This window comes from Canis lupus, unplaced genomic scaffold (genome assembly GCF_011100685.1).
Source record: "Canis lupus familiaris isolate Mischka breed German Shepherd unplaced genomic scaffold, alternate assembly UU_Cfam_GSD_1.0 chrUn_S1661H1855, whole genome shotgun sequence".
NCBI lineage: Eukaryota > Metazoa > Chordata > Mammalia > Carnivora > Canidae > Canis > Canis lupus.
The window spans coordinates 10,713-34,822 of NW_023330507.1; the positions used below are offsets into that span (position 1 = coordinate 10,713).

General features: G+C 58.3%; 1 protein-coding gene and 1 long non-coding RNA gene across 2 annotated transcripts; one reads left to right on the forward strand and one right to left on the reverse strand.

The window, feature by feature from the left end:
* Positions 1-6,096: 6,096 nt before the first annotated feature.
* LOC119878482 lies at positions 6,097-9,904 on the reverse strand. Its single transcript, XR_005386946.1, has 3 exons — positions 9,787-9,904; positions 7,055-7,151; positions 6,097-6,182 (listed from the first exon to the last, which is right to left on the reverse strand). It is a non-coding gene; the product is annotated as an uncharacterized LOC119878482 (long non-coding RNA).
* A 34-nt stretch (positions 9,905-9,938) lies between these two features.
* On the forward strand, positions 9,939-14,298 carry LOC119878481 (glycosyl-phosphatidylinositol-anchored molecule-like protein). Its single transcript, XM_038589114.1, has 5 exons — positions 9,939-10,073; positions 11,766-11,860; positions 12,339-12,446; positions 12,660-12,709; positions 13,493-14,298. The coding sequence occupies exons 2-5, from the start codon at positions 11,788-11,790 to the stop codon at positions 13,601-13,603; spliced, it is 342 nt and encodes a 113-aa protein (XP_038445042.1). The 5' UTR covers positions 9,939-10,073; positions 11,766-11,787; the 3' UTR covers positions 13,604-14,298.
* The last annotated feature ends 9,812 nt before the right edge of the window (positions 14,299-24,110 follow it).

Consider the following 24,110-nt stretch of genomic DNA (forward strand, 5'->3'; position numbering starts at 1 on the left):
TTTATAGGACCTGAGAGCCAAAAATCGTTTTTTACATATTCACTGTTGGGAGAGAGGAAGAGTCTTTCGTGGAAGTTGTGTGAAATTCTCTTGTATCCTATCCAGATCTCGAACCACTTTGTAAGCCATGGGAAAACCAGGACGCCTTTGGTCTTCCTCAACCCCCTCCCCCTGGGGTGCCGTCTTTGACTTCCCGGTAAGGAACGACGGTTGTGCCGCTGCCCCTGAGGTTTGCCTTGATTTCTCTGCACGTTGGGCCCCTCTTGTTCCTGCCACAAAATGAGGCCCAAGTGGGCTGAACGACAGCTTCCCCCCAGGCCTGGAGGCCGGCGGGTCGAGTCTAGATGCCAGCTGCTTCGGGTCCTGGCGAGGACCTGCTTCCTGGCCTGTGCCCCCTTCTCCCTGGGGCGGGGACACCACTCTCTGGTGTCTCCCCTTCAAGGATACGGATTCCTTTGGCTCAGGGCATCACCTTAGGGCCTCGGGCAACCTTAATTCCTTAATCCAGTCACACTTGACATTAGGATGTCAACGAAGGAATTTCCAGGCACCATAGCTCAGCCCATACACACCACATATTAACATCACTCTTCGTGATTCTGTCCCTCTGGGATTATTGTCACTCCCCTTAAAGAATGTTTATTTGGTGTTTCTTTTTTTTTTTTTTTTTGATAGTCACAGAGAAGAGAGAGAGAGGCAGAGACACAGGCAGAGGGAGAAGCAGGCTCCATGCACCAGGAGCCTGATGTGGGATTCGATCCCGGGTCTCCAGGATCGCGCCCTGGGCCAAAGGCAGGCGCTAAACCGCTGTGCCACCCAGGGATCCCTATTTGGTGTTTCTTTAGTAAGGATCAATGGTGAACCATTTGAGGTTTGTTGGTTTATTTATTTTTTAATCAGAAAATACTTTTTAAGTATTCAATTCCAGGCTAATTTTTGGTTATTTTCCCTCAGCACTTTGGAGGGAAGAATGCCTCATATTCCGACTTCCATACTGAAGCTGGGAGCTACGCAAAGTGTAACTGCTCATCTGTCCTAGATCTTTTCTCCCAGGCAGCCTCTACTACTTCCCCTGGGCTTTGAAATCCTGAAGCTCTACCCTAAATGTGTCTCAGCGCAGATCAGTTGTGATTGCTCGTTCTGAGCATTTCTGTCTTACATCAATTTGGAAAACTCACCCATTGCTCTTTTAATATGGCCTGGGTTCCATTCTCTCCGATCCTTTCTGGGGTCCCGCCTCCTGCCTCAGACTATCTCCTCTTCCGGCTCTTCTAGGCTGTTCTGCGTATCTTTGATCTCTTTTTTATTTCTAGGCTGCATTGTAATAATCTGTTAATGTCAAATTCCACTGTTTTACTCTCCATGGATGTGTAACCTGTTGTTATCCCTCGTGTTTTTATATTCTCTGGTTATAGTTCTCATTTCTAGAAATTTCTCTTTAGGTTTCCTCCCCCTCTCCCTCCTTCCCTTCCATCCTTCCTTCCTTATTTCTTTCTTGTGTGTGTGAGGCCCACCTAATATTTTTTCATTGAAGGCTCTTTTAGATCTTTTTATTTTTTTTTTATTTTTTATTTATGATAGTCACAGAGAGAGAGAGAGAAGCAGAGACACAGGCAGAGGGAGAAGCAGGCTCCATGCACCGGGAGCCTGACGTGGGATTCGATCCCGGGTGTCCAGGATCGCGCCCTGGGCCAAAGGCAGGCGCCAAACCGCTGCGCCACCCAGGGATCCCTAGATCTTTTTAAAATGCTCTTAAATATCTTTAAGGAAATCTGTTTTATATTCTGTATTATTTCCAATGTTGGGTGCCCTACTTATATTGTTTCTAGTTTTCACATTATGTACACATTTCTTTTGTAAATTTTGTTATTTTAGCAGGTATTAATGATGTGATACCGGAGAGATTCTATGACTTCTGAGGTGAGGGCTGTTGACCTTCAAAATAAAAGTGATGTTGCTGGCAAAATGGGTGTATTCGGAGAACTGCAGCCACGACAAGCATGTACCTCAGGCTGGTCCCCCAACCTCAGAGGAGGAACTTTCTGTCCGGGTGAAGGAGGAAGAAGCTGGGAGGGTGGTTTTGAAGGACAGTCCACTGGAGAAAAGCCGGGCTTTGGGCTGACGCTGGGATCTGGCGCAGAGCTGCAGGGGTGCGGTTGATCTCTTGGGGAGCCCCATCATTCCCTCCGGGGCTGCAACTCAGGACTATCTCCGCCTGAGGATGCCTCTCGAATCTGTAATAATTTTAATTCCTCTGGACTAGTCAGGTGTGAGAGTGCCTCCTGCTGGCCTCCCTGACACGATTTTAGTGAGGTGTCCTTCATTTACTTTCACCGAGTATACTCCCTCAGAGAGGATTTTCCTTTGTTTTTACACAGTAGAGACCTAGAACAACGGTGGCTTACCACTTCATACTTATTTCTTGTATTGGACTTCACGGAATAAACCAGAACTGGAAACACAAACCCCAAAGTTACATGAGGGCTTTCGATTTTCAGAGGAAAGTCTCTGTATATGTTTCTCTCAATGCAGACTTAGTACTGACATGTTTCCGTGTGCAGCTAGGTTTTTCTAGTTTCTAATTCTAGTTGAATTTGAGGTCTCTCTCTCTCCTCTGAAGCTCCTCACTTGTGGTTCTCACTTTCATGTCCTATCTAATGCTGACCCAGTACATTAGTCACTCCCTCACAACTGACTCTAGGTGACCAGAGAAAAGCAAGTATCCTGCGGGCAGATGCCAGCTCCAGGACTTGCTAATTATGTATTGTCATGATCCAGTTTCTTTTTTCTCTTCCTTTTTTTTAATTTTGTCTCTGATATGTTCAAATTGACATCACATAGAGTTGAAACGTACTTAAAATATATTTTATTCAACATTTTAAAGTGTATTATAATAGCAGGAATTTAGGCTATCTACTGAGGCATATGGCCAGGTAAAACCTTTCGATACTGCTTATTTTTCGTGTTTTATTATATGGCTTAGCCCTCCATGCTAATAATGTCTGATTGTACTCAAAATAGTGTAGACTATATACTAACCAAGTTTTCCAGTTTTTTTTTTTTTTTTAAGATTTATTCATCCAGCCTGACGAGACAGAGCGAGGCAGAGACACAGGCAGATGGAGAACAGGCTCCATGCAGGAAACCCGATGTGGGACTCGCCCCAGCACTCCAAGATCATGCCCCGGCACCGAGGCAGAGGGCTAAACCGCTGAGCCACCCAGGGATCCCCGTTTTCCAGTTTAAATGGACATTCAATGTGGTCACCAATAAGAATGTTTGTTTTAGGTTTCAGGTAGGTAACTTCTAATAAATTATTGGTATTTCCTTCCCTTCCCACAATTTTTACAAAAGCACATTAGATGAATGTTGAAGATATACATCCCTACCCTGAATCCTCTGATGAGAGTGAGCGACGTCTTTAGTGTAAGATTGAAGCATTCTCACCTTTCCGAAGTAAGCTGCGCTCAGTCACAACCTATCCAAACTTGATTTGCCCTGGGCTCAATTAGCTAATATTTATCTTTTGTTCGCAATTATGCTCATCCCAGCATCGTGGGCCATTATGTCTTGTGGCTGTATCCAAACTGTAACAGGAGGAGTTAGTAGGGGCTGCTGAGTACTGGGGACAGGATGACGTTTCAGACAGCAGAATTGCTTGTTCCAATCTGCAGAGGCTGCTGCTAACCTGTGTGTTCAGGAACGTGACAGCAGCTCCCTGTGCGTCAGTCAGGACTGGGGAGTGCCGGGCAGCTCACCACAGGCAAGGTCTGCAGCCTCTCTCCTCCCTAGCACCTCCCGTGGGACTGTGGGTGACCCATCCAGTTCAAACATCAGAGGAGAGGGCCTGGCAACCAGCTCATGGTGCCTCAAGAAACTAGTTCCACCTAAAAGATGGCTTCCTACACTCCAAGGGGACCCGCCACTTCTCTTTCACTCCCGTGGTTGAAGGCTCCACACAAGGACACCTGGGTGGCTCAGCCACTGGGAGTCTGCCTTCGGCCCAGGGCAATGATCCTGGAGACCCGGGATCGAGTCCCACGTCCGGCTCACTGCATGGAGCCTGCATCCCCCTCTGCCTGTGTCTCTGCCTCTCTCTCTCTCTCTCTCTCTGTCGCTCATGAATAAATAAAATCTTTTTTAAAAATAAATAAAATTAAAAAAAAAGACACACTCACAGTGGGATCATGTCAGAGGCTTTGGACTCACCCCAAGGCAGGCTGTGGGCCCCGCCCCCGGTCCTAAGGCCCCTCAGAGGCAGACGGTGAGTCAGTGGGTGGAAAACAAGTTTAATGCCACAGGTTCCAAGCATGAGCAGCAGGTCCACGTCATCTGTGCCACCTGCAGAAGGTGGGCCCGAGCCATGCTCTGTGGGTCAACGGCAACCTGAGGCCCGCGAGCCCCGGGGACAGCATGAGGAGGGGCACCAGCCAGGCACTGCTGCTCCTCACGTCGCTCGCTCTCCCAGATTGTCTAAAAATCTGGATCCCGGATCTCCGTGCTTCTGTATTACATAACATGTCCTGAGCAGCATCTCGTATACAGAAAAGGCATAGGCTTTATGAGGACAAAGGACTTGACTATACGACCGAGCTGTTCAACTGTTGGACATTTCTTCTCGAGCACTGCTTTGAAACATAGAAGAAACGTGGATATACTCCTAGAAGCAAATAAGAAAGAGAGAAATGAATGCGTGAATCGAAAGCAGGTCCCCCCAGAGCACCTCCTGCCTGTACCCACCCAGCCCTGACCCACTCGGGGTGCCCCCGCTCAGATGCTCCTGGTTAAAGAGGCCCCTCCATCCAGGGGGGAGTCTGGAGCCACCGCCCAGGCGGATCGGCTCAGGCCTCTGTGATCAGAGTGCTTCCGGGAGGCTTGGCTGCAGAGTGGCCTCGAGAGGTGCCCCCACCCCGGCCTGTCCACGCCCACCGGGAGCCTGGGCCTGGGCTCTCCCTTTGGGACCTTACCGGCTCCTGGGCCTCAGCTTCTCACTACCAGGTGCACGGGCCTCTGAAACCCGGGCGCACGTGCGAGCTCGGACTCTTGCCCGTCCTCGCCACTGCCCGGGGCTCAGCGCTGGCCTCTGGACGAGCCGCCACCCAGGGCCCGGGAGCCAGCGCTGTCGCCGTGCACCTGCACGGGCAGCAGGGTCGGCACTGTCCGCGGGGCCCTCTTCTGGCTTCACCTCATCGGCAGTTCCTCGTGCTCATCGCGTCCCCCCAGGAGCCTGTGAGGTCTGCGCGGGGCATGTGCGCGGGCCCTCCCGAAGCGGCTGCCAGACTGCCTCTGATCTGGGGAGCCCTGACCTGGCCACGCCCTGGGGTGCCGGCCTCCAGACTCCTCTTTGGGGGGAAGGGCTTCGTGTGGCCAGAGGCTCTTGGGGGATTCACACGCGACTGAGTGATGGTCTCCACACATCTTCCAGCACACGCATTCCTTCCAGAACATACGGCAGCCCGCGGCCCTACTCGGTGGCTCTCACGTAAAAGCTACTCTCCGAGGGACAGGGGACATCGTTAACACATCGTTCATTCAAAAATGAGTACAGGTCAGGCCGCCTGGCGGCTCAGACTGTTGAGCGTCTGACTCTGTTTCGACTCAGCTCCTGATCTCGGCGTCGAGAGGTCGGGCCCGTGTTGGGCTCCAGGCTCAGCAGAGTCTTGCTTGCTCTCTCCCTGCGCCCCTGCCCAGGGTGCATGCACCACCTGAGCTTCCTCTCCCTCTCCTTCTCCCTCTCCCTCTCCCTCTCTCGGGTACTTAAGTAAATGCTTAGCAAATAAAAATGGACACAAATACACCTCTGCTGCTTTCTTCCTACACCCACTATTTCCTCTTTCCCACTCTTGGGGGTCGACCCCGGGGTGGCCACTGGTCCTCGCAAGCTGTCTCCTCGGCCACCTGCTTCCTTCCAGTCCTGGTCACAGGATCTTGTTCTCCAATTGTTTTTTTTTTTAATCCAATTTTTTTTAAACGTGACTTTTGATTAGTTATTCCTTGAGAAGAAAAACATGACATACCCTAGTTCCTGCAGGTTATTACTGATCTGCCAGCAAACCCCAAAATGAACTGAGATACTCACTCAGGGCAATAGAGGCAGCACAAGTGTATTCCCTCCGGACATTCTGTTGGATTCTGGCATTTGAAACTATGCTCCTTCTCACAAACATGACACCTCAGCAGGCCTGAAAGGGGAAATGAACACGAAGTGGAACGTTCCAGTCTCCAATCCTATGAGGTGAACGCCCACCATCCCCTCCCTCCTCCACGTGACCACAACCAGTGGGTCCGAGTCCTCGGTCTTCTCTCCTGGGGTTTACTCCGCCTCCCCCAGGCTGACCCAACACCCAGACACCATGCACGGCCACACACACACGCACACACACACAGCACTGCACCCGCACAGCCTCACCGCAGCCTGCGCACGCACGCCTTCCCGCACAAGCATGCTCCCCACACTCACAGGCCTGGCGTCTCAAGCTCGGGGGCTCAGGAGACTGGCCGGCTGCTTCTCGCGGGCCCTCCCCACTGGCCTCCCGGCCCAGCTAACCGCCTCCAGCACCCGCTGCACCCTCCTCGACCCCCGGGGCCTGCACCCTGGCCCCCATGCCGTTGCCTACTGTTGGGTTCACTATGAGGACAGTTAACCCACTCCCAGGAGAGAGCCGGTCAAACCTCTCGCGGCGGTGCCAATTCCTCCGAGACAACGCTGGAGGGTCCCAGAAGGACCAGGTGGGCTTGGCTCCCCCGATGGCTCCCAGGAAGACAGTGTGAGGGGACACCGCGGGACCACGGTGGTGCTGGGGAGGACACCGGGATCCGGCCATGACTACGCCTGCCCCCCCCTTGGCGGGGGGCCCAACACTAAGAGGCTGCCCCATCAGGCGTCCCTATCTGTGGGCCACTCTCCTGACGCTGTCCTGCTCCCAGCTGCCTGTGCTCTTCCCGTCCAGAACCAGCTGGGGCTGTGGGGGCGACTGGCCGGGTGGCCACCCTGTGTCCCAGACTCATCATGGCCTGCCTCCTCACAGCAGGAGGCCGAGGGACCCAGCCTTACCCTGTGTTCCTGACACGGTGACATTTGTCTCCACCCTCGGCAGGTCCACGAGCAGGAGCAAAGCAAGGAGGATCATCATTTCCCGCGGTGCCTGGGCCTGGACGCAAGGAGCGGGCACACGTGGTCAGCTCTGGGGTCCCAGGGTTACTACGCTTGGCTGCCTCTGTGTCCACCCCAGGGCCACGGGTGGCCGGGTGGTCTTCCTGGGACGGCGGGCACCTCCTGGCGCATCCCCTGGGCTGGCAAGCTGGTATATGCCCGACCGTCCATGCCAACCAGATCCCGGATCCGGCCCCAACCCGACCACTCCCAGCCCTGCCCCCTGACACCACCCCCGCCCCCAGCACAGCAGCCACCCAGGCCCGGCCCCACGTGCCCAACCGCGGCACCAGAAAGTGAAGCCACTGACTTTCCTCAAAGGATGGGTCCTTTGTTTTCGACTCCCTCAGGGACACTCTCCACGTTGGGGTTCTCACCCTACTGATCCTAATACAAGCAGTGGCTGGGTATGTGAGTGACGCGCTGCCCCTGCTCTTTTATTTTATTTTTTTTAAGATTTTATTTATCTATTCGTGAGAGACACAGAGAAGCAGAAACACAGGCAGGGGGAGAAGCAGGGTCCTGCAGGGAGCCCGACGCGGGCCTCGATCCCCAGACCTGGGATCACGACCTGAGCCTAAGGCAGGATGTCCAACCGAAGAGCCACCCAGGCGTCCCTGTCCCTGTTCTTTTGAACGTTTCTTTTGATAGCTCAATTCTGTACTTTTGGTGCGGTTTTACCTTCACACGTAGATCTTTTGAAGCAACTTTCCTTCTCCCTGTTGCCCGACTGACTCTACTCCCCGTTTGTCACTTCCCCATGGAGCCGTATCCTTCCTGGTCACCCGATGAATCATGGCCGTTTGCAGGCAGTGAGCCTGTCCCCCCTCTCCTGTCTCCGGGTCCCTTCCTTACTTCCATGATCTCCTCCCCCCCCCGCCCCCAGGAGGCGGCAGCCGGAAGCATGGAGCCCTACCCGTTGGGAGCTGGGCACCATCGTTCCCAGAAGAAAAACACTGGCCGAACCGAAAACCAAACACAGCTCTAGGCCCCTCGGAGAACTGGGGTCACAGAACTGACAGCGCCCAATCCCGTGAGCGAGGTGCAGCCCGCGACGAGCCCCGAAAAGCCCCTTACCTGCAGCAGAAGCTGCCGGAGCCTGAGGCCGGGAGCAGCGCTCACATGCAATTGTGCCCAAGTGCTGGAGGCGGGCCTGTGAACAGCAGTGCCCGGGAGTCCCCCGCGCCCAAGAGCCCACGACCAGCCTCGGGCACTTGGCCACCAAGCCCTTTCTTCTTCTTTTGAAAGGACAGCAGCTGCGAGTGCCACAGAACACACCCTCCGTCCTGGGAGCGAGGCCTGGGGAAGATGTGAGCCGAAACCGGACGCACAAACCGGCTCGCTCAGGGACGTGACACCTAAGGGCACTAGAGCTACAGCTGACATCCCACAGAGTCCCGGTCCCAGGGCCCGGCACGCGAAGCCTCACGCTCAGGGCCCGTCTCCCCCACGGCCTATTAACGCCCACCGCGGGCCCACTGTCAGCCGGAAGACCAGGCGAGCCCGGAGCCAAGGAAACAGCTTCCAGAGGCCAAGGCAGCGGGAGGACAAGACCTCTACAACAGAGACGTCCCCGTCACGGGACAAGCGACGGGAAGGGACCAGGATCGGGACCCGCAGAGCGCCAAAGAAAAGAAAGCAGATGATGCGTGAGAACCCGTGTACCGTGGGTGTGCAGACGGAAGGTCTGCGAGTCACAGCGAGGTCTGGAGCCCACAACCACCGTGGCGGACACGAGCAACGCTGCCCACGGCGCCTCAGTGGACTCACAGCCACGGGGACCCGGGGAGCCTGAAGCCACGTCACAGCCATCTCCCCAGAGCGACCCCAAGACGGAAATTGAGAACACAGATCACCCCACGCGTGCGGGCCCGTGCTCCTGAGCAACACAGGGCCGTTGCAAGGCCCGGGGAGGAGCAGAGAAGGGCCCAGAAGAACCCCCTGTAGTCCTAGCGGCACGTCAACCGCCAAGGGCTTTCCAGCGCTCCTCCTGAGCGACACGACCCTGACGACGGTGGAAGCCGAGCCACCACGCCGGGTGCCGCGGCCGAAACCGACACCGAGAGGCCCGCACACGCGCCGGCACCCAGCCCGGCACGTGCACACGGCAGCGAGTCGAGGTGCAAACGTGAAGGAACGCGGCGCCCAGACCCAGGCAGAGGACGGCGAGGACCCGGGAAGGGGAGCCGCGCTGCCCCTCGCGTCAGGCAGCCCGCAAGCCCCGGCGCGGTGACCCGCGGCGAGGCTCGTAGCCAAGGCGTGCGCCCCTGGAACCTGCACCTGCAGGAACGGACCCTCCACGCGCCGCACGACGGGTCTGGGCAGCGCCGCCCGGGCGGGACGGCGGCCCCGCGGTCGTGCGTGTCCCCAGCCCGGGCGGGACGGCGGCCCCGCGGTCGTGCGTGTCCCCAGCCCGGGCGGGACGGCGGCCCCGCCTTCCTAGCAGAGCCCGGCGGAGGCGGCGCAGGGGCGGCCCCGGGAGCGGGCGCACAGCACGGCCCGGAGCGCGAGCGCCACGGCCCAGAGCACGACACGCGGAAGCAGGCCAGGGCCGGGGGCGGGTGCACGCCGCCGCGGAGCCCCGCCCACGCCAGAACCTTCTGGAACCCGCGGCCGCGCCGCCCGCACCGCACCTGCTGTCAGGGACGTCGCGCTGCCAGCCCCGGGGGCTCAGCCCAGGACCTCCGGGAACCTTCTGGAACGGAACCTGCCGGGGGCGGGGGCGGGGGCGGGGGCGGGGCGTCCTGCCCGCGGACCCTTCTAGAAGGCCTCGGCCCAGGGCGCGTGCGCAGCGGCGCAGGGCCTGGCGGGACTCGAGCGGCCGGAGACCCCGAGGGGACGCGCCGCCGGGGGAGCGCAGTGTGGGCCTGAGCGTCGTCGCGCTCGCGGGTGGCGGCCGAGCCTCCGAAGGTTCTGGAAGGTCGCCTTGGGGCCGCGTGTGCGCGGGAGGAGCAGGGGCTGCGGGGGGCGGGGGGGGACGGCGGGACGGTCTTGAGGGTCCACGGAGCGCGCCAACCTACCGGGCGCCCTCCCCCGACGGCCCCACCCCCGGGTCCCCTCCCCACCCCCCGGTCCCCTCCGAGGGCCCCACTCCCGGTCCCCGAGCCCGACGGCCCCACCCCCGGGTCCCCTCCCCACTTCCCGGTCCCCTCCCCACCCCCGGTCCCCTCCCCGACGGCCCCACCCCTCGGGTCGCCTCCCCGACGGCCCCACCCCCGGGTCCCCTCCCCACTCCCGGTCCCCTCCTCCGACGGCCCCACTCCCGGTCCCCGAGCCCGACGGCCCCCACCCCCGGGTCCCCTCCCCACCCCCCGGTCCCCTCCCCCGACGGCCCCCACCCCCGGGTCCCCTCCCCCCGACGGCCCCACCCCCCGGGTCCCCTCCCCCGACGGCCCCACCCCCGGGTCCCCTCCCCACTCCCCGGTCCCCTCCTCCGACGGCCCCCACTCCCGGTCCCCGGGCCCGACGGGCCCACCCCCGGGTCCCCTCCACTGACTGGCCCCACCCCGAGGGTCGCCTCCCCCCGACTGGCCCCACCCCCCGGGTCGCCTCCCCCGTCGGCCCCACCCCCCGGTACCCTCCCCCGACGGGCCCGACCCCCGTACCCTCCCCCGATGGCCCCACCCCCTGGTCCCCTCCCCCCGACGGGCCCCACCCCCGGAAGCCCCTCCCCCGACGGCCCCACCCCCGGGTCGCCTCCCCCCACCGCCCCACCCCCCGGTACCCTCCCCCGACGGGCCCCAACCCACGGGTGGACTCCCACGACGGGCCCCAACGCCCGGGTCGCCTCCCACGACCGGACCCCGCCCCCCGTGTCGCCTCCCCCGCCGGGCCCCACCCCCCAGTTCTGGCTCCCATACCCCGACGGGCCCCACCCCCCTGTGCCCTCCCCTGATGGGCCCCAGCTGCCGGGCGCCCTCCTCCGATGGGCAGGTCCTAACCTAGTCACGTGCCCCCACATGACTCAGGGTCACTCCCAGAGACTTAGGCCCCCCCCCCCCCCCCCCCCCCGCTGGAGGTCAGTGATTCCCGACCAGCACCCTTGCCCCTGAGGCTCTGCTGTGGGGGCTCAGCCGTCCCCAATGTGCACCTCGGGGTCCGCTGATCGTGTGCAGGCACTGGAGTGGCAGGAGGTTCCCGGGGCGCACTGCTGATCCTATGCAAGTGAGGCCTGCGCTGTCCACGCTGCACTCACCTCCCGTCCCTTGGGTGTGCGCATGCTGGCAGAACAGGAAATAGCTGGGTGCACGGCGCCCCGCCGGTGCCCATGGTGCTCCCGAGGGTGACGGGACAGAAGGGGAATCATCGGGGGCCTCAGGGAGCCCGGGGCAGGGGCAGCACCAGAAGCGGGCTGCGTGGGCTCAGCTCTGCGGGTGGAGGGGAGGGGGCGTCCCCTGGAGGGCCCGGCAGTGGGGAGAGGCAGTGCTGTGGGTCTGCAGGGAGGCAGGTGCAGGTGGGGAGGCGGCGGAGAACTGCGCGCAGGTGGCTGGTGCTGCTGCCGGCTGCTGACCCTCCCGGGAGCCCTGCACCCTGCACCCTGCACACACGCACCCCGGGAGGTGCTCTCGGCCCCCGCGGAGCTGCCCACACGTGCACTGTCTCCTCGTCGTAGGTTCCAGTCCCTGCAGGAAACGATGCTCTTCTGGACCTTGCTCCTCGCCGTCGGGTTGCCCTTGGTCAGCAATCAAAACGAATCCGTGTCCGCTTGTGAGTGTCAGAGCCTCTTGCGGGGTTGGAGGCGACAAGAATTTAGTGTCCTCCAGAGTCAGGGAAAGGATTCGAGAGGACCTTGTCACCTTAGCCAGCAGGGAGGTCCTTCGTCATGCCCTCGGTGGCACGGGGTGGACTGAGTGCCCCTGAGCTCCAGAGGGTCAGGGGGGCGATTCTAGCCAGAGCCGGCAGAGGTGGCTGAGTCCAGGCACATGGGGGGCTGGGGGCACACGGCCTCTTGTGACTGTCAGGCCTCCTGGGACAGACGAAGCCTGTGTGCAGAGCACAGGGTTGCGTGTCCCGGCCTCTGGGGACAGGAACACCGCCTGGCCCCTGCTGGAAGCTAATCCCTGCCAGAGCAGACGTCCTCTCAGGCAGGGGGTAGGGGTCCGGGGTACGGGGTCCGGGGCCCGGGGTTGGGGTCGGGGGAAGTTGTACGTGGAGCCTGAGCCTGATGCTGCTGAGTCTCTTCCAGGGACCTATAGTTTGAAATGCCACGATTGCTGGGATATCAACAATTTCAACTGTCCTCAAATTAGGACGTGTCCCTATCACATCCGGCGCTGTTTGACCATCTCTATCCGTAAGTACTCTGCTTTCTCACGCCTTCTGATTTTGTCAGTTTGAGCCCCGGGAACCAATCGGTTCTGTCTCTGCACCGGGCCTAGAGGCCTAGTGTGTGGCCCTGCTCAGGGCGTGTCCCCAGGCCCTGTGCCCCCCAGCGTCCCTCCACATCATCCCCTGCCCTTCTGTGTCCCGAGCCTCCTGCAGAACAGTCCTCTTGCTGCTCCCTCAGGGTTGTGCCAACTGCCGTACCTCGCGGGCATCTGCCCACTGGGGACTCAGGTAGGAGCTCGAATCCGGCCTCTGTCCCTGCACCGGGCACCTGTCCTGTGCGGGTCTCGGCCTGTGAATGGGTGGTGACGTGGCCGGAACGGCCCCATGGTTCTTAACGGGATTGCAGGGCGCCCTCAGCGGGGGCCATCGGGAAACCTCGGAACGCTAGGGCCCGGCGCTTACAAGTCCTAGAGCTGGCAGGGCGGCCTGGAGGCGCACGTCCAAGTCCTGGGGAGCAGAGGAACCGCACGGGCTTGGGGTTCTGCTTTTCTTGGGGTCGAGGCGGGGGACCTAGGGATTCTCGGGCACATCATTCACCGGCGCAGCTAAACCAGAAGGAGAGGAGTTGAGAACGCGGGAGAGGAAAACCAGGAGACCCGAGTGATCACCTCCGGACCCAACCAAGATCTCGAAAGCAGAGGAGCCTCGGGTGGCGTGGGTGTGTGGGTGCTGGCTCTTCACCTGGTCAGCGCCTGGGGGTTGGTTTACTCCGGGTAAAAGTAAACTGGCTTTGCAGCAGGGGGCTTGGCACCCACGGCTTGTCAGGCCCTTGCATCACAGAAGGAGAAGGACCACCACCAGGGCCGCGCTACGGCGGCCTGTCTGGGAGACCCGGGGAGTCGTGCGTGGCCGAGGTGGGATGACTGCTCCCGGGGGCTGGGGACTCTCTTTCCCCGCACCTCACCCTCTATGGCTCTGGGGTATGCTTGGCCCAGAGAGAGCTCGCCTGAGGCCGGCAGGGCTCAGGGAAGAGAGGCCGATGCTCTGGGAGCTCGTTGTGGTCTCACGCAGTGGTGGACGCCAGGGGACTCCAGCCTTCCTCGCTTCGTCCTGCTCCGTATCCAGCCCACCATCCCCGTTGCTGGGCCTCTAGACCAGGAGCGGTTCCTAAGAGCGCGGTAGTTGCTTGGCTGCTGGCCTGCATAGGCGACAGGTGTGTGGACGAGCACTTCAGAGAGTCTCCAGAGGAGTTCCTCTGGGTGGGCCGGAACGGGAGGGCAGAGAAGCGTGGCGTCCGTATTTTCCTGCCCCGTGGGCTCTTTCCCTCGCCCCCCAGCCTGAGCTTTGGGTAGACCTGGTTCCGGACTGGCCTTCTGATCACCAGCCTGCCGTTGAGACTCGTCCGTCTCTCAGCTCCTCCCGCACTCATGGAAGCTAAAACACCTGCGTTTAATAACTCATCCCCGAGGGCTTCGGGGGCTCGCTCGTCCTACGTGACCCTGGTGGACGCCAACGCAGAGAATTTACGAGAGCCTTCAGAGGGCTGCAACGCTCGGATATTTTCTCCTTCATGTGACTTTCTGACTTCGGGGTTGTGCAAGTAAACCAAAGACCTCTACAGAACACTTCCGAACCTCAGACACTGAGATGGCCCCACACTCAGACTCATCGGTGTATCCGTGGCTGGAATGACCAGTCTACAGAACCCAACCGAGAGACCCCAGAACGAGTTCCACACAGATTTACCCACATGATATCGCGCAACGACGCAGACACGGATGCTGGGGAAATAGAGCCTTTCAGCTCGATCTGGCAAAAGTGAACCTTGCCCTAAATCTCAAATCATACAACAAATACCTCAAAGGGCTGCATGAGCTAAATGTAAAATGCAGATATCTAAAACCACAAGAAAAGACAGCGCATAGGAGAGAACCTTTGGCCTCTCCGGCTACTCAAAGCGTGGGTAACCTTGATGCAAAGGATGACCTACAAACAGGGACCTGGGGACGTGAGATGTCACCAACTGTAGATACTTCTGTGTGGAAGGAGGTCCTGTTCAGAGGAGGGAAAGGCAAAGCTACGGACCGGGAGGGAAAGTATGCAAACGACGTACCTGACGAAACACAGGTCTTGGGTGTATACAGAAGTCTCACAACTCAACAGCAGAAATGCAGACAGCCTCCCGAGAGCAAGGGCAAAGAGATGAAGAGACGTTTCACCGACGTGGGTTCGCGCGTCGCAGATGAACCCACGAGCAGGGTTTCAACATCTTTGGCCGGTAGGGAGATGACCATTGAAAACCACAATTCGAGGTTGGGCATCAGAGTGGCCAAAGTGAAAAATAGTGACCACAGCAAATGCTGGCCAGGGTGGTAAAGAAACGTGGTTTTCATACATTGCCAGTGGCAGTGAAAAATGGGGCAGCCAAGGTGGGGAGCGCAGTCTTGTTTCTTAAAAACTAAATCTGCAGCTCCATACATTCTCCCAGGTTGCACTTCTGAGTATTTTCCCCGGAGTAATTAAATAAAACAACACATGGTTTCTCGCAACTGCTTTATCGGTAACATGTCACCCCTGGAAACATCCTGGCTGCTCTTCAGTGCCTAAAGGGTAAAGAAACCATGGTACATCCACCCCGAGGGTGTTCCTCGGCAGTAAAAAGCGGGTATCGATCCATCAACCTGAATGCGTGTCTGGAGGATGACACTGAAGGAGAAGCAGCCACCTACAGAGGTGACAATCCATGTTCCCTGTTAGAGACCATTCTAGAAATGACCAACTGAGACCAGCGTCTTGTGCACGTGGGTAGGGGAGTCCCTGGCGGGGCATCTTGCTGGGAAAGACGTCAGTGCGTTCATATGAGGGACGAGTGTGGTGATAAAACGGTCTTTTTTCTTTACTATTTTGGAAGCCAGTGTCCTGCTTGGGATACTGCACTGTGGTCTTGCAAGATGTTACCATGGAAGTGACTGAGTAAAGCTACACGGGATCTTTAGGTATTTCCTGCAAGTGCTAGGAATCTACATTATCAAAAGTATAATGTTGAATGGAAAAGCAATTTAGAATCTAACCTGTTATTATTTATGTTAATAATAAAATAGATACAATTAAAAACCCAAGAGTTTCAGAATCAGCAAAAGATATTCTGCTTCATACAGATGTGCTTTTAGAAAAATATTTTATTTTTTCATGACAGAGAGAGAGAGGAGGAGACACAGGCAGAGGGAAAAAGCAGGCTCCATGCAGGGAGCCCGACGTGGGACTCGATCCCGGGTCTCCAGGATCACGCCCTGGGCTGAAGGCAGCGCCAAACCGCTGAGCCACCCGGGCTGCCCCTAGAGATGTACTTTAAAATGAGAATGTAAAAAAGTTTGCAAAACATATATAAACACAGTGTACAACTTAAATATTGGCAGGGGAAAGCTCTTAAGCCCACACAGAAGCAAGGCGAACATTAATACGAGAGCGTTACAGGTGTGATGGGCAACACTGCACAGAGAGGAAGGGGTAAGAAAACCTGGATAAAACCTCTGTGTAGATGCACACGTGCCCCGTAACAGGATGAAGTAACAGAAAATCCTCCATAGGATTTGGGAACTGTAAGTAGATCTGTAAGTAGATCCACAGTCACAGTGTGATTGTCCTTAACACATCTCTCGCCATAGAGTCTAGGTGCTGCAGCAAAGTGACAAAGCTTGCTACAGCTCTACACCCGAGCTGGACGAAGTCTCTGTAAAGGATCAGAGAGCAAACGTGTCAGCTTGGAAAGCCACCTGGTCTTCGTTGCAAGTACCCAGCACTGCCTCTGAGGCCATGGAAGCAGCCAGAGAGGACGAGTAAACATACCCATGGTTCCTTTGTTCCAACAAATCTTTACTGATAGATACAGCTGGTGGACTGGGTTGTCCTGCGGGCTCTTGTTTGTGAACTCTGCTACAGAAGATATGCATAAAGCCGTTCACAAACGAGGAATGGGGGCCCCCTGGGTGGCTCAGCAGTTTGGCGTGTGCCAGGATCGAGTCCCACGTCAGGCTCTCTGCATGGAGCCTCCTTCTCCCTCTGCCTGTCTCTCTCTCTCTCTCTCTCTCTCTCTCTCTCTCTGTGCCTCTCATGAATAACTAAATAAAATCTTAAAAAAAAAAAAAAAAAAAAAGGGATTCCCTGGGTGGCGCAGCGGTTTAGCGCCTGCCTTTGGCCCAGGGCGCGATCCTGGAGACCCGGGATCGAATCCCACGTCGGGCTCCCGGCGCATGGAGCCTGCTTCTCCCTCTGCCTGTGTCTCTGCCTCTCTTTCTCTCTCTCTCGCTTTGTAGATCTCCACGTAAAACTCAAAAGAACAAGGGGCTACTAGGTACCTACTTGCGCAAAGAATACGAACAGTGATTTGAAGGGGCACGTGGACCCCAGTGTTTAGAGCAGCAGTGTCCACAAGACCCGAACTATGGAAAGAGCCCAGATGGGATGGATAAAGAGGATGTGGTCGCTATACAGAGTGGAGTGTTACTCAGCCATCAGAAAGAACGAACTCTTGCCATTGGCCAGGGCGCGGATGCAACTAGAGGGTATCATGCTGAGCGAAATAAGTCCGAGAAAGACAAATGCCATAGGATCTCCTTCATTTGTGGAATTTAAGAAACAAAACACATGAACATAGGGAAAGGGAAGGAAGAACACAATAAGATGAAAACAAAACCATAAGGGACTTTGAATGAAGGAAACAGACCGAGGGTTCTTGCAGGGGAGGAGGGTGGAGACGTGTGCTTACTGGGTCATGGACATTGAGGAGCACGCTTGCTGTAATGAGCACCGGTTGTCACATGCATCTGACGAATCATTGCATTCTATCTCTGAAACCAATCACACGGTATATGTTACCTAAATTGAATTTAAACACCTTTTAAAGATGATAGTTGAGACCACTTTCTAAGGGATCCCTGGGTGGCTCAACGGTTTCACGCCTGCCATCGTCCAGGGCAAGATCCTGGAGACGCGGGATCGAGTCCCACGTCGGGCTCCCCGCATGGAGTCTGCTTCTCCCTCTGCCTGGGTCTCTGCCTCTCGCTCTCTCTGTGTGTGTCTCATGAGTAAATAAAATCTTTTAAAAATAATAATACAATAAATATGTAGATAACAGAAGAGACGGGTTTTTTTTATTCTTTTCAAAGGGAAAGGTAGAATATCTTTGTATCCGTGGGTAATGACAAATTTAAGAAAACTGAACAATTTAGTGGCCGTCACATGTGGGAAGACTTGTAAATGGGATTCCTTAGAAATTCACAACCTCTGCCCCGAGACGATACCGATACGACTGTGAAACTGGAAACGGCAGGTGAAGACCAACCACTTCCCACACTGTGTGCCGAGGGGCTTGTGTTCACTTTATAGAGTGAACTTCATCCTACAAATCAGTAACTGAACTAGCAGATCATTGGGTGGAAATGTGAGCAAAACACTTGAAGGCTGTTTACCAGAAAACGATATCCCAGTGGCTAATAAATATTTGGAAAGATGCCCAACATCGTTGTATCGGTGGAAATGCAACACGAAACCACGACGCAGTAACACCAAAAGGCACCACTGAACATTCACAGGTGACCACTCATGTGGTGGCAAAGGTTTTGAAGTGCACACACTCCTTTGGAGGATAAACAGGTACTAGTGGCCTGGAAAATTCTTCAGCAACATCTGTGAAAGCCAAACATCTGCATCGTAGGACGCCGCGTTACCACCTAGAACTGACGCACTCTCACCTCAAGAGGACAGACTCTTCCCCGCAGTGCTCTCCGGGGGTAGACAACCGCCAGAAAGAGCCCTGATGTCCATCAAGCGTCAAGTGTGGACTATTCGTCAGTAGGCAAGTATACGACTATGAGAGCGAAGCACGCACGACAGTGGGCCACAGCAGGGGGCGATCTCCCAAGCACAGAGTAGAGACAAGAAGCCAGACGCCAAAGCAGACATGCAGGATTTCATATTCACCAAGTTCCAAAGCAGGTAAAACTAACACGGAGGCTTACAAACCCGGACACCACTTCTCTTTGGCCTTGGCTCCTTATGGTGCCTGATGGAGGGACAGAGGCAGGAAACGAGGGTTTTCATCCAGTTCTGTTTCTGGAACTCGATGCTGGTTATACGGTCACGGGCACTTCATGAAAATGCATCCAGCAGTCGCCCTGTGATCATGCGCTCTTCTGTAGAGCGTTGGCCTCTCTAAAGCCTTTGCGTGGCGCGTAAAGCAAAGCAAGTGCCTGGAGCCACATGTTGGTTCCTCCTCTTTAACCCCAGAGCCGTGAACGGATACGTCAACTGTGGCAAGTTCCAGGGAGAAAGAATCGAGTCAACACTGGGGTCACCGGGGGAGCAGGACTCGTGAATGAGGGCGGAGGAATTTCAACTCCAGGCCTCTCAAAGAGGCCTCACGTGGATCCTCACTCAGGTGGCCTTCGTTGGCCGGGGCTGTTGGGTGTGCCCACCAGTGAAGGCGGTCACAGTGGCTGTGCGATCCTGCTTGCGACAGGGCGTCCCGCCTGCGCTGGGGAGCAGGATGGCATTAAGGGTGCATCCACACGTATATTGTGCCAGGAGCCGGGAACACCTGGCTGAGGGGCCCAGGCAGGAGCTCGTCCTCGAGGGGCCGCTGCACATGCAGAAATTCAGGTGAGGGCCACACTTAACGGGGCCACTCCACTTCAGGGACTGCGTGATCCCGTGGGTCATAAGCAATTCTATTTCTAGAGCCCTGGAATTCTTAGGCCAGATAACGAATGGGGAATTCCTGTGTACAGCATGCGCCAAGGTGCCGTCACACTACGTAGGCAGCGCCGGGGCCAGCGATGAGGTGGCGATGTAGACAGAAAAACACCTCCAGGAGAAGTTGTTCACGGACGAACTCGGGTGTTACCAGCGAGGAGTCCCAGGCAACGTAGAAGCGTTTGCAGACGTAGACGGTGGGCAGGGAGGTGGTACTGGGTGGAGGGTGCTTGAATGTTTGCAAGCAGAAACCCTGAAATCAGTGGTTTTCATCTCTACTTTTGTAGGTTTGAATGTTCGGGAACTCTTCGTTTACAAGAACTGTACATACAACTGCACGTTTGTATACCGATCTGAAGAACCTCCTGAAGCCATTAGAATTATGAAAACTAATAGTTTCTATTTTGTTCGTTGTTGTAATGCTATGACTTGCAATGAGGGGGGACCTACCAATTTGGAGAGGGATATCATCCCGGATTACCCAATTGAGGAAGAGTTAGAAGGAGCCGTGCGCTTGGGGGAGTCCACATTTTTCCTGAGCGTTGCTTCCATCCTCGTCAGCAACACACTGACATGAGAGGCCCTCTTGGGGGGGGGGGGGTCTGGTCTCTCCCCCATTCCTCAGAGCAAGTTCACTCCTCTTCCTCCCTGTGAGCCAGGGACACTGACCCACCGGGCTCCCCGTTGGTGGCTAACCCCTTTCCAGCTTATTTCAAGAAAAGAATAAAGAACATTGTTGTTGGGTGTTGGGTACCGCTCACTGGGAGATTGGGAGATTTCTTGGCGGTTTTAGTATTTGAACAGTTCCTCTATAGACATCGTCTCACAAGTAGACCAAAGCATCCTGTCACTGTAGCAGACAGACATGCAGTCTCCTAATGAACAGCGCGAGAGTGACAGGACAGTGTGCGTGTCAGCTGAAAGAGCAGTCCCAGCTGCGCTCAGGCCCCCGGCACCTGGGCCACCCGGACTCCACGCTTCCCGGCTCAGGTCGGGACGATGGACGCAGGAGAGTGAATTGGCAATAAAGTGGCACCTGGACCAGCAGCACCTGACGTTAAGGACTGTGCCCAGTGCCTTTGCGTGGGTCAGCCGGACAAGTCCCGTATGAATCGGAATCCTCCCTCAAAGTGGCAACTTCTTCACACCCGTGTGAGAAGGACTCCCCGATGCTGACCTCTGAGGAGGGTAAGGAGCTCAGGGCCACTGCCGAGCACCTTGACGTGACGGAGACTTCTGGGCTGCTGTCACTAAAGAGATGTGAAGGGAACAAAACGTTCTCCTCCTTTTGCCCTCATCTCTCCTCCATTTTTTTTTTAATTTTTATTTATTTATGATAGTCACAGAGAGAGAAAGAGAGAGAGGCAGAGACATAGGCAGAGGGAGAAGCAGGCTCCATGCACCGGGAGCCTGATGTGGGATTCGATCCCGGGTCTCCAGGATCGCGCCCTGGGCCAAAGGCAGGCGCCAAACCGCTGCGCCACCCAGGGATCCCTCTCCTCCATTTTTATACCTGATTCTCACTTACAGAGAATTGACATAACCTAAGATTGAGCATTTGAAAGGCTGAAATTCAGTGTTGGCGAGTATATTCACAATGCTGTGCAGTCATCCCCACCATCGAATTCCAGGATATTTTGCAGCCCAAAGGGTACGCTACACGAGTAAAGAGCCACTGTGGGACCTCTCGTACTAGTAGGCGGGCAAATATTTCTGCAAGAAAGTGAAAAAACATCGACACACAGAGCGTGACGACACAATGCAGGCGGGAGGCTGTGGCACATGCCGTGTGCCCGGTGCTCCCCCAGGGCACCAGGATGGCGTGTGACACGGATCCTTCACCCCCCAGCCGCGCCTCCAGCCCGGGTATTCAGGTTCTGGCCATGTCATGAGGCCGATGAGTCTGTTTCAGTCCTTCCCCTCCTAGAAAGTACAAATCAGCACAAACATGTAGAAAAGAATTGCCTGGCGTGGCTGGCACAAAGGGCAGGACATCTTCAACCTGGAAAACGGGTAGAATGATGGGCAAGGGCGCAGCGGGCACAGCAGCCCCTAGGGGTCGGGAGGGTGGGTCCCCGTATCTGGGGGAGAGGACGCGAGGTGTAGGACCCGACGGAACGGGGACTTTGGGAGGCCATGGCCGAGGTGAAGGTGGAGCAACGTGTCCTGTGCAGCAGGAGCGGGAGAAGCCGAGGAAGCCGAGCCCGGCGAGGCCGGGCCTGAGGAGGACGCCGCTCCCACCCGACGCCGGGACAGACGCCCTAGGTCAGCTGCGGATTCCCGTCCCGGGCGTCTTCGGGGGACCCCAGGCCGGGCAGTGAACACCGGACACGGCCCTGGGCGTGGAGGGGGACCGTGCGCGGGTAAGCGGAAGAAGCCACAGAAGGGTAGGACCCTCGTAGGACGGTCCTACTTGGTGTCCGTCCCCGGAATGGCAGGAATGCTGGAAATAGGCGCGGCTCGGGGCCAAGACCCCCTTTAATGGCAGGGCGATTCCACGCTGCGCAGGTCTCCCTCACCCCAAGGTCCTTCGGTGGGGGTGGGGGTTGGGGAGGGCACGGGAGGCGGGGCGGGCCCACCCGATCGGGCGGCTCCTCTGCCCTGGACGGGCTGCGAGGCCGGGCCGAGCTCAGTGCTCCCTGCCAGGGCCGCTGGAAGAGGGGCAGAGCCGTGCACCCCGCTGCACAGAGCGACACACGCACACTCCCTGCGGGGGAGCGGCCATCCCAGGCCTGCCGGCCACCGTGTGCCACCACGGAGCAGGGCCTCCGATAAAGCAGCGACTGTCGGGCGGCGGGAGAAGCCATCCCCGTCCAGCCAGTGCCCACGCAGCCCGTGCCACCTTGCCGGGTCCTCCCCGGGGCCCGTGAGCTGGGTGTCCTCATGCGGTGAGGGGGATGAAGGGCCGGGCGCCAGTGGGGTCGGGGAGCCCCGCTCGTCTCCGTGGCTCCCCGTCCCCCTCGCCCGGGGAAGGCCACGCCGCGGGCAGCAGTTCTCCTCCAGGGCGACGGCGTGCCGAGGGCGCCAGGTCTCTTCCTCCTCCGGGGCCTCCGCGCGGGGACAGATGCTGCCCGGCTGGGTACCGAGTGCCGGCTCTCCCGGGGCCGGAGACGCCGAGCGGAGCGGCCCCCGCCCGGCCTTGCCTCGGCCCCTTCCAGCCGGGGGTGTCCGCTGTGCCAGGCCGCCTGGGACAGGCTGCTCGCTGCTGCCAGCTAGGAGACCCCAGCCGGCTCTCCGCCGTTCAAAGCCTCTTCCTGCCACCGGGTCAGGCCCGAGGGGCCGCTGTGACAGGGCGGGCGGCCACGGCACACAGAGGCCCTCTCTCAAGGGAGCGTGTGGCCGTGCCTGGCTGAGAGCGCCCCAAGCCTGCTTCTAGAGGTTTCTCTGAGGTCATCCCGCGGCCAGCCAGAGACTTCACCATCCTCCCTGCTTGGCGAGTCATCTCCACGGCCCATCGTCCCCGTGAGCGCCTGGGTCGCTGTTGTTCTAGTCAACGCGAACCTGACCCGCTCGTGCAGGCCCTCGGCGGGGGCTTCCACCATGAACCCAGAGCCCCGCAGGGCCAGGAGGAGCCCAAGTGGACTGAGCACAACGGGTGGGGGTGGGGCTGGGGCTGGGGTGGGGCGACTCCCTGCCTCGCTTGTAGCTCTCGGCTGGGCGAGAGCACTGCAGGCACAGAGTATGGCCCTTGAGATGGCACCGAGCACGACAGGGATCCGAGGTTGGCAGCTCCTCAGAGGGCAGAAGACAACAGGGGCTAACAGATTGGACAGCGAGGCGAGGCGGGGGGTGGGGGTGTGCGCATCCGAAGCCCCAGGGGCTAGTGTCGGGCTGAGGGCTCTCCCCTCGCTGCAGCCTCTCCATGCCCTCGGGCAGCATCACGTGCACCATGTGTGTCCCTCCCACATCATACCTGAGGAACAGAGACCTCAGAGCCCTGCTTGGGGCCGGGGCCTCCCTGGGGCTCCCCGTGCAGAGCCACCGGCCTGGCTCCCGTTGGCCTCTCCGTCCTCCTGGGCCGTGGACGGGGCTCGAGCTCGGGCTCCTACGCCGTCTAACCGGGGAAGCCTCTCCCTCTCGGCCGTCCGCCCTCGGCCGTCTGCCCTCTGCCTCTCGGGTCACCGTCCGGGGAGCCCTGCAGCCTCACAAGAGCCCCGGCGGGTGTCCGGGGTCAAGGGCACGGAGCAGCCACTGCTCAGCCCCCAGGCGGCCGCTGGGGACGCGCAGCGCCCTGCACCCGCAGGGACTCGGAGCCGGGAGGGACAGCCGGGCAGGGTGCTCCCAGCGAGGCGGGCAGGAAGGCTTTACCTGAAAATAGGCCCCAGCTCCTGGAAGGTGCGGTGCATCTCCAGGTGGAGGCTCTCAGAGCCCTGCTGCCTCCAGATCTGCAGCACTCGCATCCACTTGTTGCCAGGACAGCGGGGCACGGCTTCGAAGGGCAGCACCGCCCTGGTTTCGAGCGGCTCGGGTGCCCAGTGCGCGTGCCCTGCTCAGGGCCAGCCAGGGCCCGGCCCGCCACCCTCGCGCCTGTGTCCTGAAGGCCATTCCGATGCTCCCTCCGTCCCCGGTCAGCACAGTCCTTTTATCTCGCCCGGAGGCCTGGAGCGGCGACTCGATCGCGTCATGGGAGAAGCTGTCCCTGGACGAGGCCAGGAAACCCGGCTCAGGGGTCAGGGCCGGCGGAGGAGGAGGAGGAGGAGGAGGAGGAGGAGGAGGAGGAGGAGGAGGCCGAAAGAGATGGATGGGCACCTCACTCCCACTTGCACAAGGCCTGCTGGTGGCCGGGCGTCGAGAGCAGGTGTGGGTTGTGGCCCGGGGGCCCAGGTGGCTTGGCCAGGGTAGGGCCCATCCCCCGGCCACCCGAATACCCTGGTATTGGGGGCGCAGCAGTTTCCTCTTGGTCACAGCTGCCTGCGCTGCCCCAGGAGCAGTGGCCCTG